This window comes from Plectropomus leopardus, chromosome 16 (assembly GCF_026936395.1).
Source record: "Plectropomus leopardus strain MGB_pleo_1.0 chromosome 16, ASM2693639v1, whole genome shotgun sequence".
Taxonomy (NCBI): domain Eukaryota; kingdom Metazoa; phylum Chordata; class Actinopteri; order Perciformes; family Serranidae; genus Plectropomus; species Plectropomus leopardus.
In genome coordinates, this window is record NC_142191.1 from 15,688,555 (window position 1) to 15,704,797 (window position 16,243).

Genomic DNA, 16,243 nt, shown 5'->3' on the forward strand with positions numbered 1-16,243 from the left:
CACTTATCAAGTTAGAAAAGAATACGTTCTCCCGTTATTTCATATTAACTACATTTCCCAGAATGCTTCATCCTTTCTTCTTGGTTCTTTCGACGGTTTCTAGTCAATTATGAACTACGACGCCCTCTGCTGTTGAAGGCAGAGCCCTTCAAGAGCCCTTTATTCTAGTGCACTGGTTGAAGATATCCAGAAGACTCAATATTGATAGGTTTTTTTGTTTTTTTTTTTTACATTTATTTAAACTTTTCTTAAAAAGTTTGAAGGATTCTGTTCTGTCTTCATTGTATCTATTTTTTCATCTTCATTATTTTTATTTCTTTTGTTACAGAGAGGTAGACTATTATTTTTGCAATCTTTTTGCATAATTTGCACAAATTTGGAAGAGTGCTTTATTCATCTCTGAATGAATCAGCTTGGTGAATACTGTATATTGTCTGATTTTAGCTTTTCACATACCAGTATAAAAAAAAAAAATACTACTAATGACTACTACTACTACTAGGATATAATAATAATAATAATAATAATAATAATAATAATAATAATAATAATAATAATAATAATAATAATAATAATGCATTATTGGTTAGGCTACACCATCATTTAGAACATATCTTAGGACATATTTGGCTTTTTTGTGAAATAATTGTGCCTTTGTCGGCACACATTTATCTATCTATCTATCTATCTATATGTACCAAAATGTAATCTCTATAAACATATATCTGTATATATGTGCAAATATCTGTTAAGTGTTTATTCATCATTGCCAGGCAATAACTAAAGGGTTCTGAGAAAAACCCAAAATAACCTACTGGTAATTTAGCATTATGTTGTAACCTCAAGGGAGTGTGATGGGACGCTGATTATACTTTGCATGATTTACATAATATAGACAGATGTCCCTATTAAATGATAGTAACTAAGGTATGTGCATAACATAAAATAAGTGAGGAGAATTTTATTTATAAACCCCCACTAAACATGGTCTACACAACATGATAATTATCTGAAATTCATCATATTTTTAGGCTGCTCTGCATGTATTTGATTTCTGTTAATCCTCCTTAAATTCATAAGCAATTTCCTGTTGATGACCATAACCTCTGGATGGTAATCAGCTGTTTTTTTTATACCATATTCATATTTATACAATGACAAGCACAAATACACAGAGATGAGTTTAATCTGAATTTATTACCTCCAATACATTGTTTTGTTGAGCAATGACAACTAGGCAGTTAAAAAAATACAGTACACTTAACTTAAACATTAAAGCATTATAAAGCATACCTATGGCATACAAGAATAACTTTCCTAAAATGTACATCTTTACAAAGTGTTTACAATAAAACGTAAAAAAAAAAGACAGAAAAGTGCAAAAAGAGTCAATGAAGACTGACAATCCCCACCAGTGAAAGAGGACAAAAATGTACAATTAAAAAAACAAAACATACTTCATATTCCTAACTTGCTTTTGACGTACATTTCCTGATATGAACAGTAGGCCATGATATTGTGCTTATCAAATTTTCACGTGTGATATGGAAATTGTGTTAAGCAGTGCGTGATAGAAAAGAACCTACTTCTGAAAAAAATATTCACAGTATTTAATTCAAATTTGTCTCAATAAAACCATCTTTCAATAAATACTTTATTTTACAACTTTCTGTGGCTTGTTGTTATAGTGATAAGGGCCAAAATAACAATGATGCGCTCAAATAAATAGGACAATTTTAGTGATTTTTTTAAAAAAAACAAGTGTGTGGTAAATATATACTTGAGGGGAGAAAAAACATATTGTGTTGTATGAACCTCATTAAAGTGACTTGACAACTGTCTCACTGTGACTTTCTTTCTGTGACTGTGGATGCAACATCAGTAGTGTTGGGAGTGTCCCAGAGCGTAAACAAAGTAAACAGACTATCCATTTTGGGGAAAAAAAAAAAAATACAGTACTGTAGTCTTTTAACTATCTCTCCTTCGTGGTCCCTCTTAACAAAAGGTTAAAATTAGTATGATTTAAAAACTTGTTGAGATGCACATTTCACTCTACATGATGGATGCCCCCAGACTGTAACATGTACAAACATCTCTGATTTACTCAAAATAAATAGGAAGCTCTACAGTTTCTTATAGATTATCTAAAATATCTTCTCTTGATCTTAAAGCGTGATACCCTAATGATGACAAAGGAGGCAGGTAGAGTGAAATAACTTCAGGTAGACTTACAGTACTAAGTCTAGTTATACTTAACCTATTGGATCTTAGGCAACGTGTTTTTTTACAGCTGCGTCCTGTTTGTTACAATAATTGCTAAAAACGCTGTTAAAGTGACGAGAAGCAAATCTGAAGATTGCAAATTTGAAAAAAGCTGCTTGTTCAGAACTGACTGATAGTGAATGCACAATTAAAAACACTAACCACCACTGTGGTTCACCTCTCCTACACAGGTTAAAGGGACAGTTCACCACAAAATCTAAAATAGATATTTTTCCTCTAACCTGTAGGGCTTTTAACTTTACGCCGAGCTACACCCTCAAACTGTATCACCGCACAAAGAGAAGTGTGCATCTGCTCAACGATAGGCTTGTGCGAGTGACACTGCAAGATGTAAATATTAATGGCGTCCTCCTCGGCTGAGTTAGTTCACTCAGTGGACCAGTAGATGCAGGTTTCCTTCGGCGCAGTGATACAGTTGGCGGGTGTAGTTAGGAAAAAAGATAACAGTCGCTACATGAAACAGCTCACAACAGTCTTAAGTCACCGAATCTGTAATTCTGAAGAGACATCGCTGTTGAGTGTTTTTAGCATACAGCATATGAACAAAATACATACAGACATCTCTACAGCCGATATCTCTCACACTCACAACTCACAAAAACAAACAATAGCTCTACAGGTAGGAGGTGAAATATGAATTTTTAATCTGGGGGTGAGCTGTCCCTTAAAGATCAACTAGTGCTGGAAAAGCAGTTAAAATAACCTTAACAACAAATTAAAAGAAAGAGCTTGAAGAGGTTCTCCTGATGTGGTGATTTTTGATGCTTGCATTTTGACATGTTGGGCACAGACCAAATTTTACTTCTTACAATCGGTAACAGAGAACCTGAACTACTGCAACTGTACAACAGTTTATTGGCACTCCAGCAATTCATACGACTCCAATTATCTCTACAAGGCTCACACGTAAAGCGATAAAAGAGTTTGAATCCCTCTGAATATTGAAACCCCATTCAGTCACACTGAATGCCTTTATAAATGACTGATCATTTATGACTGATCTGTTGGAAACACACACAGAAGACGGTTTGAACCTGGAAGTGCTAAGGCAGCTCACATGCAGGCTTTTCACTACTGATAGTAACCTATCATGTATTTTACACTGACGCCCTGTTACAGAGAGTTTCATAGTTGTTACGAATATGGCTGCAATCAAAGAAACTGCTTCTGATCTATGTTGAGAGAATGATGGTTGGCGTTCAAGGCAAAGCAGCAGCGTCCCTTTTGTTGCTATTCGCTGTATGTTTATATATATTTGGCTTTTATTTGACTCAGGCGAAGCTACTGGAGCTCAGACACTGAAACTTATCCCTCAGAGACTGGACAATTTTGGGTTGGCTCTGCTGCGGCTCGCTCCACAGGTACTTCTCCAGATGCTCACGGTCCAGAGACCTCAGCGGGTCGCAGGAGTGCACCGGCGTGCACGGCAGACTCTGGGAGTGGACGAGCCCTCGGTTCTGATTGGAAAGGGCTGCCGAGCTGCCGTTTCTTTGTGCCAACCTGTCCTGCTCCTGCTCGCTCTCGTCCTCCGAGCGGATCTCTACATAGTCATCGTCGTCTTCCCCATCGTCCTTAAAATTCGCCAGGTAGTTCTGAGTGGCCGTGAGTATGCTCAGTGCAGAGGCCCGGTTCAGGACCACCACCTGTTGACCGTCGTGTAAAGTGAGCTCTGACTGTCCCTGGGTGGAGCGCTCCGGGAGGCTACTCTGCCGACCAGCACGACCCAGACTGGGACCGCGCAGTCTGTCTGTGGATCGATCCACAGCGGGTCCGTTACATTTCAGTCCAGACTGGTTCTTCTCCTGCTGCTGGCCGCCCAGAGAGCCGAGTGACTGACAGTGACTGGATGGGGAAGACTTTGAGGATGTCGAAGACGGAGCGTTAAAGGAAGGATGTCTCTTTATGGAACTGTACACGTGCTCCTCTTTTTCGCTCGGCGCCGACATGCACGAGCTCCATCTCTGGGACGGCGGGGAGGTCGAAGAGGGAGGGGAGGTCTTGAGAGAAGGGATGGAGCAGGCGGAGGTGAGTCTGCGCTGCGGGGTAGAAGACGCTCGAGCGTTGTCCAGCTCGCTGGTTGAGGAAACGAAGCTCGCCAACTCTCCATTGCTGTATGTGGAGTGGAGCCAGTCCTCCTCCAGGGACGTCTCAGGCATGGACGGAGAAGACGGCAGCCCGGGATGTGAGTGATGTGGGCCAGCTGAAGCAGGAGGATCCTTAAACATCACCTGGTCATAGAGCTGGGAGTACTCAGCTATCCTGGCACCTGAAGAGGGAACACAGAGGATGGAGAGGTGGAGAATTTTCTTTATGTCTTACTGTAAAACACGGAGTTTGTCTATTCTTTGCATATCTTGAAAACTGTATATCCAATCTACTTCACAGTTAGCATACATACTGCTGAGGACCAAGGGATGTGCATTGTCGAATTTGGTGTAATTTGGACACGTTCAATATTGATAAACTTTGAATAAAAAAGCGAACAGCACTCTGTGGCTCTGTACAGCAGTGGAGGCGGGGCTTAAGGGCTCCACCGAGTCATGTAAGTGAAGTCTCGCTACATATATTCTGTAGACAAAGGTTTTGGATAAAAACCCACACACACAGACAATGGGTGGCTACTAGTCACAGCACAATGTGTTCCTGATACTTGTTCACACAAAGTCTGCCATACTAACTTATAACACTAATAACTTTCCCACGCCAAATTACCTTTGCTAATGAAATCAATGCTCTACTTTATTGTGATGGTTATGTCAAAGCAAGCGACTTTTTTGCAGAAAATATGCAGAATTACCACACGCTGAGCAATAATAGTTCCTGTTCCTAACAGGCATATTTTACACTGGTAAAAATAAAATTTGTATGAGCCTAAAAATCATGGCAGTGTATGATTGTCTCCATGTATCATTAAGATGTAAAGCTCTATATGGCCTTACAGAAGAACGATCTATACAGATATATACAGATTTTAATTTTGGGGAGCACTCTAATCAGACTAGCTCAGTTTTGGTAGATACCATGAGTTGAAGTATTGGGAAAATGTCATGTTTAGTCAGATCAGTGCTCGCGACTATTAACACTTGAGTTCTGAGAGTTAAATATTTCGTGTTACCTATGGCCGTGCCCCCTTGCTTCTTTTCCTCCAGGATGGCTGCCAGGTCCTTCTGCTTCTTCTCCGCTCTGGCCCGGCTGCAGGAGTCTCCAGGGTCCATGCTCCTCATGCGCAACAGCTGGTTGGCTTTCTTGATCTTCTGGCTGTACTGCCGCGCCATCAGGAACACCCTGTTCTTTGATTTATCCATCAGCTCCAGGTCCACAGACTCCCCCAGCAGCAGAGAGGAGGAGGCCAGCGGAGAGTCCAGACCTGCCAGCTCCCCTGAAAACAAGCTGTGGAGGTCCTTGAGGGGAATATCCCTCTGAGGGGTGTTGCGTGGCGGGAGCTCCACCAGGTCGTCGTCCTCTAGACGGAAGCTGCCGCTGCTGAGGCGAGCCAGCCTGTTACGGATGCTCTTCACGGTGCCTGGGAGGGGCTCTGGTGTGGCGGGAAGGGGTCGAGATGCAGGAGCAGGGGTGTGGTTTTCTTCTGCGGTGGTGCCTTCGCTTTGAGGGTCAGGGAGGTTGATGATTGGGATGGTGAATGATGGCGTGGAGGTGACAGGCGGAGGTTTATGTGCTGGGGGACTCTTGGTTGGAGGGCTGGCTGCTTGAGGACTACTTACAGGGGGGCTCTTTGTCGGGCTGTTTTTGACTGCGGACGCCTTCTTCGGCGACTCAGAGGCGCTGACAGGGAAGGCAGCAGGGAGTCGATCAGCTTTCTTCTCGTTTTTCTTAATGTAGTTTTCCAAATCGTTCCAGATCTCGTCAACTTGCTCCGATATCTTATCTCCTTTCTGTGAGCGCTGAGAGAACGTCTCAGAGGCGGACGAGGAGGAATAATCTGGCTCGGAGGAACACAGGACAGGATGGGGGGTGTCTGGTGCTTCATCCTCTCCGAAATGGAGGCTCTCCTCGGACACAAAACCTTCGAGGCTCTCAGTCAGGTCGTGCTCAGAGGCCAGCAGACTGTCCCTCTCTTGTTTGAGTTTATCGCCTTCATTCATTCCTTTAAGCTCTGCAGACGGGGGCTCCCGGAAACAGATGGTGTCGTAGATGCTCTCCTCTACGATCTTGAGCTCACACGTCCTCCCCTCCTGAGTGGACGACCGGTTGCTCTCCGAGGAAGAGTCTGGCTCAATCAGAGGTTCTGTGATTGCAGGAGCCTCTGGAGCATTTAGTACCCGTGCAGTCTGCCCCTGAGAACCCTGTGCATCCGTTTCTTTCCGGCTTTCCTCAGGGTCTCTTCTGACCAGGCCCATGCTCTTTAGGTCCTCATAACTGATGTTGTCGTAAACATTCTCAATATCGTCTATCGTCAACTGCTCGGCCGAGGATGATCCAGATATGTCATTGCTGGAGGATTCAGTGTGAATCACCTCTAAGTTGCTGTGATCGGTCTGGTCGTCATCCGGACTCTGCCGGGCCTCTGTAGCCTTCTCCCCTGCGCTGCTCGCCCGCCGTAGGACCCTGCTCGCATCAGGTGGAGGGTCAATCTGCACAGTGGGCACCTGCTCGACATGCCAGCTGCAGGGCCGAGCTGTCTTGGGCGATGAGGTGGCCTCCGATCTCTCAGAAGGTGCCTCTGGTTCTGGCCCGCTTGGCTCTGTTGGGACAAACATCTGGTAGATGTCCTCGTCCTCGTCATCAGGCTGCATGGTTCGCTGGCGGGTGGGGAACATGGCCCTGCGAGCTCGGTGGTCCGCCCAGATGTTGCTCACTGAATGGTCGCTTTCTGTGACGACTACAGAGGGAATGGGGGTGTCTGGAGGCTCCTCCGTTACATGAGGTGTCCTGAGAAGTGGCGGATGGCGACTTCCATCCCTCACTAGGGATTCTCTGGCTTTCTGCAAAAAGAAAAGCAGAAGTTGTTGTTTTACACATAGTTGAGAAACATCAAGATGAGATGAGAGAAAAGACAAGACAAGACAAGATGAGGCTTTATTAATCTTGGAAAATCTGTCAGAAATACAGAAAAATGCAAAAAAAGTGATCCGAGTGCAAACAAGATATAAAATATTACAAAATATAAATGCAACTAAACAAAAGAACAAAAATAAGATGGTCTAAAATCTATAAAAACACTACATACACCTTGTACTTATACAGCTACAATACACTCATGATTGGTAGTTGCACAGGATAATTGAAATACACTTGGTGTGTGGAGGATTTACTGTAAATATAGAGAAATGTAGCGTATAATCATTTTTGCACAGTAAGTGGTATAATACTTTGCAATGGGAAACTGCGCAACATGTTACACAGTATCAAAAATATGACTATGTACATATATTAGGTGAGTGTTTCTGATAACTTGGAAAAACAAAATATGTATATTTAACCTGAAGGGGAAATATTGCAAAGGTAGCTGTCACGTGGTAAGTTATGGGTGATGAAGACAGTAAAAGACAGAGTTACATGCTGCTTTTGGGATGATGTAGCGATTAATACCTGTAAGTCTGAAGAGCTCATGTTGAAAGCTTTCCATTGCTCTATGCTGTCGACAGACGCCTGAGGGTTAAGCCTCTTCCTACTGCTTTTACCAGGGACTCGCAGCCGCTTTCCTCCGCCCTAAATGCAGAGTTTTCACCATTAACAACATATTTTAAAGATGAAAGTGGACGTGTACAAGTTCAAATGTGATAAATGTCACTCACCAGGCCGCTGTCATCTTCATCGTCAGCATCTTGCTGATGCGGCTCCTCTTCTCTGTCGCTATGGTCGAAGTGATCACCAGGATCCAGTGACTCCTGCGACTGGTTAATGAGGCTGCGGCTGCGACCGATGGTGCCCAAAGCCAGTTGGGACATTGGCGAGAGTAGGGTGGCACCCAGACTTATTCGCTGGAGAGGAGAAAGTGTCCATTTAGTCAAACAACTTCAGCATGAGTGTGTGTACTCATGCATCTCAACTTAATTCCATTGTCATTTTATATGACAAAAATTATGACTAAAGAGGTTCATCAACAACCTTGTTTTTCCATGAATTAAACGAGACCATGACGAGATGGCATCAATGCCATTATAAACTTTGAGACCATATCAACATGCAGTACTGTTGACAAAAAAGGTGAGACTAAGACGTAGTTAAAAATAAAAACTTCACTATGATCTCTTTTTATTGTCTTGACAAAAAAAGAGGACAAAAAGATTAAAGACTGGTCAGCAACAATTGTTATTTATATAGTTGTGTGTGTGTGTGTGTGTGTGTGTGTGTGTGTGTGTCAGCTGGTGCTGAAAATGTGTAATTCACCAGTTGTTTTTGCTTTTCATCAGAGAAAATCTTTTTTCAGTTATCAACAGTTTTCACAAAAACTAGACTAAAACAGTCTCAGTTTCTTCAGCAAAGATAAGATTAAAACGCAGACTTAAAAGTTGACAAAAAAAACCCAAAACAGGATAAGGTTGATTTAATATGATAAAAACTAACAACAATGCCTGAAATAGGACTCAGATTAAAAAAAAAAAACAGTTTGCAGAATAAACAATATCTAAAACGGTTCATAATCTCTGGTTGTCACTTACCTTTTCACCGTCTGTGTTTGCAGCATTCTGCTTGGCATTCTTCAGCAATTTGGATAGAGGTTCTGAAAATTTAAAAAAAATGATTGATTAATGTCTTAAAGTTCAGCCTTGCAAAGTGGGTAATTTTTAAATCTATATATTTGTGTCATTTCTTACCTTTCCTTCGTCCCCTACGTGGAGTTGGACCCTCCTTGGTCTGAGGGGAATCCTTCTTGTCTCCATCAGGACTGTAATGAAAGCCGGGATGATCTGAAGAAATGACAGAGAAGGTGCAAAAAAAAAAAAAAAAAGGAAGATGATTAAAATGCATTAAATATGGTTAAACTTACTGCAAAAGAACAAAAAAATTAAATATATAATTACATATGATTTTTATAATGTTTACATATATAAATTGGCACTTACGCATTGCATCCATCTCCAAAATTGCTTGCTTGGCCTAGAATACAAATGATAAAATGAGGGTCAGTTCAAAAGGTAATAGGTGAACATAAGCATTGCCACTAGGTGGCGCCACATCACAGTCCTGGCTCTACAATTACGCTCAAGTTTGACTCGTGAGCATAAGGAGGCAGCCGGTTTATGTAATCACAGTGAACCTTCTCAGTGACCTTCACCTCTGGAGAGGAATCATCAGTTTCCACATGCACACGGACAAAGACATAAACAAAAGAGTGATTGTGACTGAATGAAAATAAATGAGAGGAAGAAACCACTGCACGAGAGAAAAGCGAGTAAAAGCAGGGAGGAAAGAAAGATGGCGATGAAGGAAAAAGGAAGAGGGTGAGAGGGAGTGACATTTCCAATTCATCCCACACTAAGTGTGTGTTTGGGCCATCAGTGAACGAAGAGGCGGCTATCCGTAGAAGGGCTGCTCTTACCTTGGCAGGGATTTTGGCTGGATGGTTTTCAAGTATGAGCCTCTTGAGGTGTAAGATCCACATGCGCTTGTCTTGCTGTGATTTGGCCTGAGGGCAGAGCGCAAAACATCAGAGAGATGATAATATCAGACATGCAGTTCAAAAGGTGGCCGAGAGGATTGGCATAAACCCCACAACATTTAGAACACAGCTCTGTTGCGTCACACAGATTAGCTTTTATTTTTCAGCGCTTGTCCAAAACACAGTGGTTAGGTAACAACAATGGCCACCATTAGCCTCTAAAAACTCAACATGTCTGAGCAACTTGGCGAGGTGAGCCGGGACACCTGCAACTAATCGTCACACTTTCTGATTGCACGCCTGCTCAATGCTGCTGGTGTCTGCACAGTTCAAACGAAGCAGGTAATTATTGCATTCACACTTTGCCTTTTGTTATGATGTCTTCTCTCTTATGCAACATTGCTGTACCTGGACTGTGTGCTGAAGTTTGGGATTCTTGTAGTGAAACACACTGAAGCTCAGCGGTTCTTTAGGAATCACTTCCACCAGCATCAGGTTACAGCACTGCAGAAAAGACAGGCAGAAAGTTAAAAATACTCTTAGTGCACAGAAAAGTTTGCATGTTTTTTGACTCTCTGGGACATTTCATGCTTTGAGTTGCATGACTAACCAGTATGTGAGCCTTGTATGTGTAGGTTTCTTCTCGTTTCTTGGTAATGAGCAGAAGCTTGTCAAACAGGAAGAGAGTTCTCTCGTTTTTTGCTCGCTGCAGACGAAACGTTCCTTCGAGAACCAACTCTCCGTAGCCAATCAGATCTGGGCCCTTCCAGTTAGTAAGCAGGCTCTGAATTTCCTGCAGACAGCACAGAAATACAGATAAATACAAAAAAAATCAAACGGAAGAAATATATAAGTTTGACCTACAACTAGGGGTGTCAGTCTCGGTTAGTTTTGCTTTTGAAGCCTGATACCCATTAATGAGTTTATTTTAAAGAAAAGGAAAAAAACCTCAAAAATCATGCAAATACAAGAGGACTTTCCTTTAGTCCAGCACTCCCCTGATTCAATGTGCTTTATTACCCACTGCCCACCCTCCAGTCTCCAGCATTAGCCTTGGCTGCTCTGTACTGTGCACCATAGGGTCGGGTGGAATGAGCTTGCAGCACCTCTCCTGAATGGTAATCAGCGAATTAGATGCTCCTCTAGCTCGCTCCCACCTGACCAGGTTGGCACAAGGTGCATAAGAATAGCAGCATTAACTGATAGACTACCCACCACTCATAAAAATAAAGCTGAACTGATCTGGTTTAGAAAAAAAAACAAAAACAAAAAAAGATGAAAAAAAGATGCAGAAAATAGTGAACACGTGCATGAATGCACATGTTCATAGATTGATAATTTTAAATCTAATTTACATAGTATGTTGTAAATACAATTACGAAGTGCTTTACAATATGAGAAATTAAAACATATAAACATTAACAGATAGAAGTTAAAATACTTTGTCCTGTGGTGAATGAAAAATTCAAAAACAGCAAAAAGTCTTGATGAAAAGGGGACACAAATCATCAAAACATCCATTTACCATCTCTCAAATAGTTCCTGCAGTATAAATAATCTTATTTATCCAGTTGTGTGTTTAATACTTCAAAAAAGACAGTGCCTTCCCACAAGGAACTGAATAAAATGTGAGACTTTATGCTCTCTGCAAAGCCAGACCCCACTGACAAAAACAGTAATTTTACCTCACTGAACCCAGGAGCTGCTGGTGTTTTATTGTTCGTATTTTATGTGTTATTGTTTGACTTTTTTTGTGCTAAACTAAAACATCAAAGCAAAGACAGTCCTCTAGGACTTCAGTTCACCAAGAATTTTATATGTTTTTAGATTCAATATTCAAAAATTCAATGTAAAATGTAACTGATATACAAATTGTACAAATGCGGGGTGAAGTATTCCTTCAAAGATAGTGTCTAAGAGGAGATAAAGGATGTCTGTGGTGTTCTGGATGGAGAGAGAAACAGACCATAACAAGAAGGTTATAGAAAAGTTAAAAAAGGAAATGCATTGGGGGTAAGCAAAAAAGGACAAGGACAGGAATAGGAGGACAAAACAACAAACTGAATATTTCTGTGGAGCCCATCTTTTCTCCAGAGTGAACACTTCCACACACATTCCTGCATTCATCTGACCCTTCTGGCTCCCAGCTGATAAAAGAAACAAGCTTCCCTTTTATGTGCCCTCCTTATGCAAGGCCATCATTAGCCCAGTGGAAAACGCTGCAACTTGCGTAAGACGTGGGGAGGATCAGAGCCTTGGCTGATTCAAAGCTAGACTTCACATAACTGTTCTGCAGGACAATAAAAGAATTGGCTCCTTGAAAAGACTCAAAACTGCTGTGTCTGTTTTTGTTAAAGGAATAATGGGAGAGGTGGAAAGTGCGCAGGATACATCATGGAGGAGATCACACCCTCAACATTTAGTGGAGGATTTGAGCAAGTGTTACAACACCTGTTTGAAAACTGACTCTCCCAAACACACTGAAATCTTTTCACATTTTCTCATTTTGTGCTTGTCATACCTGCAACCTAACGGCGTGCTCGTGTTTCCTCTTCATGTCGTTGATGTGCCAGGCCACTCTCTGCATGGTGTCTATGGCTTCCTGCACAACCTCGTACGTCTCTGTGTCCTTCTCCATGTGGTTGGCTATCTCCTGCATGGACACAATACTGGGAGTCAACACACACACATATTGCATGCACACGCACTCACACAGGCACCCATGTGTGTGTGTTTCTACACGTAAACACACTCATGCACGCTCTCTAATGCAAGGCATACATACACAGGAACATACACACTGAGCACCATATGTCCAAACATTTGGCTTCTCCAGTGGAGATTCTCACTGGGAGCGGAGTCAGAAACGCTGTTATTCAACCATTTGTATTGGTTTGGATAAAAACATTAGCGAGTCCTGGACTTACAAGTGCATGCCTGTGCTTGCATTTCTGTGGGTAAAGAGTAATTGTAGCGTGTAAGTGTGTTTTTGAGTGAGAGAGACAACAGACAGACAGACGTACATGCAGCAGTAGGTGGTACTTGAGGATCCTCTGCACTGGCTTGAGCAGGTAGGAGCCCAGGGGCAGGGAGTGCCTCAGAGATTCCTGGCGCTCGCGGAAAAACTTGGCCAACGCCTTGTTCCTCATGCACTCCGTTAGCACAGCCACCGACCTGTGGAGACAAAACACAGCGAATAAGATATCAGCGATGAGTAGTAAAGCATAATTTGACAGTGATGATGAGTTAGAGTTGTAATGTTTGACAGAAGATACCAAAAAAAAGAAAAGAGATTTTAGTATGGTGTGTGAAGACTGAACATCTCAATCTATACATGCACATTAACACTGTGCATGCCCATACAGTCTACGTTTATTTCAAATATAAAATGAGAAATTAATTTAAAGGATAGGTTCACTTTTTTTTCCAAATCTGCATTAACCCAAAACTCACATGCATATTTGTACATTAAAACAGTGTGTGTGCTGTAATCATTCCTCCTGCTGACCATAAAACGGGACCTTTTATGCTTTACCTTATTTTCTAGCTCTCATATATGTATATATATATATATATATATATATATATATATATATATATATATATATATATATATATATATATATATATATAACTGCAATGTAGGTGATGCCTAGAGGGGACGATTTGGAAACACAGACCAATCAGAGAAGACAGAGCTTTTATGAAAGAAGGGCTCTTAGAGATATGTTCTAGTAGAAACCTTAAAGTTTGAACCTAAAAATGAACATAACACGTCCAACATTCCTTCCTAGACATGCTTTTCTGACAGTTGTTTTAAGACAGGCATGAAAAATAGTGAACTTGTCCTTTAATATTTAATTCAATTAACTATGGATCAATGTTGGGTGTATTACATAAGAAGAAACTCTTTACACATGTAAAAACAAAAAAAAACAAAAACATTTCATGCATTTTAATTACAATTTGTTTGCATTTTTTTATTCCACTGAGGGTTAATAAATGGTGTAAGTAAATTATCGTTCAGCCTCAGATCTCAACCTAAAATTGATGTTTTTATTGATTCCACTAAAAACAGCAGCACTGTAAACCCTTGTAAGACCTGAATTTGCTGGTTACTGGAGTTGTTACTGTTGCGTGACCTACTGGGGAAGAAAGAGCCTTTTTCAAACGAATGGAGGCTGTGTGTGCATGTGCTCACACACACACACACACACACACACACACACACACACACACACACACACACACACACACAGTGGAAAAAGATAGAGAAAGAGGATTGTGAATTGCCCAAAAACTTTCTTTTTGTGTCGTTTGTGTGTGTGCATGCCTGCATGTGCATGTCTGCACATCTGAATTCCAGCGAGGCTCCACACAGGCCTCACATTGTTCTGGAGGAAACCCGACCTTAAAGCACAGCAAGACCATGATACATCTGCAGCCTGTGTGTGTGTGTGTGTGTGTGTGAGTGTGTGTGTGTGTGTGTGTGTGTGTGTGTCTGTCTGTCGTGTGTGACCTTGGTTAGGGTCACCAGCTGTGGTGTGGATGTGGGAGAGGGTCTATCTCAAACAGCTGACAATAGCCCCTTCACTCACACACTGTCTGTCTCTCTCTCTCTCACTCACACACACACACACACACACACACACACACACACACACACACACACACACACACACACACACACACACACACGCAATCAACTTTCAATTAGTTATAATTAGCTTGTAAACTGTTTCTTCCTCCACGTGCCTTTTCTTATCGTACGCTGTGAATGAAAAATGGTAGCCAGAGGAGAAGGTGTGTTCGGTAGGTGCAGTGTATCTTGGCATGAAGAATAGCATCACGTTTCACACACACAGTATTCACAGCGACACAAAAGAACTCCACATTATTCTTCCCATAGGACCACACTCACACAAAGCTTAATAAAACATTAACAGCGCTCGGTATGATAAGGTGACAATATAATGCCCCATCTTTCAGTGCGAGAGCTGTAACTCTGTCAATAGGCAGCAAATAAAAGAATGGCAGAAAAAAAACTGGGGCACGGAGGCGGGAGGGAGCGAGACCCTGAGGCACAACTGAAGGTAGACACACTGACTCTTGCTGAGGTGACTTCTATGGAGCATGTCAGTTTGTCAGGGAGGGGAGAAAAAGGTACGCATTGATCGATGTACACAATGGAGCCATGTGAGACACTGGGAAGACAGTATGTGGAGGTGAGATCAAGATAGGATGACAACAAGAGGATGGGTTTTGTGCAGCAGTCGGCTGAGGTGAATAAGCACTGTCTCAGATATTGACAAACACACACACACACACACACACACACACACACACACACACACACACACACACACACACACACACACACACACACAAACACTTTGGTTGCTGTCTTACCGTGGGTAGTTGGTGCAGTACTGAGTATAAATGTGGAATTCTTCACTCTGTAAAACAAAACAAGGGCAAATTAGTTAATGCATTCAAGTGACAAGAGAGAGGACTAAGTCAAGAGTCAAGAGAAGATGATATCATGTAATGTTGATGTGCGCTAACTTGTGTGTTCTGTCATGATATGTCATGAAAATATTGATATTTGATACTGTTTTTGACACCACAGGGAAAGAAAATGACATTGAGGGCATAACATTTAAAACTTTTAAAAATGTAAGTAAAAGCAGCTTTAATGCCCATTAGACTTCGAGCTGCACTTCAAGCAGATTTAATGTTCACCATGTTCACCATCATGAAGATGCATTTCTGACAGCATTTTGTTGTGAGCTTTGTCTCAGCATAATTACAGGACAGCACATAATTAAAAGCACATGACGTATGTTTGCAAGTTTCTGCTTTCAAATAACAAATCATGAACATTATGTACTTCTGCATGAGCTTTTATGGTGAGGGCAGCTCGACAACCTTCCTGACGATCTCACATCTGTCTTATTTCAAAATAACTTCTTGGAAAAGTATTTTCATCGGTAGGCTTAATTAAAGTTAAAAATACAACTAACTGTTCGCATGTATGTATTTACGTGTGTATTCTGCTTGGTATGTGTATTTTCAGTATCCAGTTCATGAATGCATAAATTGATCAAATGTTTTTATTGTTTACGATTCTCATATGTATGTGTTTATGGCTGCATTTATATATTTCTTTGCCCTGGAAATAACTTATTACTTTACTATATTTATAATATAATTACTGCAGACATGCTATAAAAGTTAAGATTTTTCAAAAAATGTCTTTTTCTTTTCTACTTCAGACAGCCACTGGTTTCCATTATTTACTGTATGGTGAGAAAATGTATCGGCAGACTCCCAACTGATTACAACAAAGTGAACATCAGGTCGACATTAGTTTGTTTATGTTTCACTATTGTTGCT

General features: G+C 41.4%; 1 protein-coding gene across 3 annotated transcripts in view; it reads right to left on the reverse strand.

Moving 5' to 3' along the window:
- Nucleotides 1-1,178: 1,178 nt before the first annotated feature.
- LOC121955273 (pleckstrin homology domain-containing family G member 1) overlaps nucleotides 1,179-16,243 on the reverse strand; it is a 79,728-nt gene continuing 64,663 nt past the window's right edge. For all 3 annotated transcript variants that reach the window (XM_088089650.1, XM_042503141.2, XM_042503140.2), the window contains exons 5-17: nucleotides 15,257-15,303; nucleotides 12,871-13,021; nucleotides 12,369-12,500; nucleotides 10,458-10,640; nucleotides 10,256-10,351; nucleotides 9,788-9,874; nucleotides 9,312-9,345; nucleotides 9,063-9,155; nucleotides 8,907-8,968; nucleotides 8,040-8,225; nucleotides 7,834-7,953; nucleotides 5,399-7,226; nucleotides 1,179-4,549 (exon numbers count right to left, since the gene is read on the reverse strand). In XM_088089650.1, coding sequence (XP_087945776.1) covers nucleotides 3,555-4,549; nucleotides 5,399-7,226; nucleotides 7,834-7,953; nucleotides 8,040-8,225; nucleotides 8,907-8,968; nucleotides 9,063-9,155; nucleotides 9,312-9,345; nucleotides 9,788-9,874; nucleotides 10,256-10,351; nucleotides 10,458-10,640; nucleotides 12,369-12,500; nucleotides 12,871-13,021; nucleotides 15,257-15,303 — 4,014 coding nt within the window. In that variant the 3' untranslated portion in view covers nucleotides 1,179-3,554. The remainder of the gene's footprint in view (nucleotides 4,550-5,398; nucleotides 7,227-7,833; nucleotides 7,954-8,039; nucleotides 8,226-8,906; nucleotides 8,969-9,062; nucleotides 9,156-9,311; nucleotides 9,346-9,787; nucleotides 9,875-10,255; nucleotides 10,352-10,457; nucleotides 10,641-12,368; nucleotides 12,501-12,870; nucleotides 13,022-15,256; nucleotides 15,304-16,243) is intronic.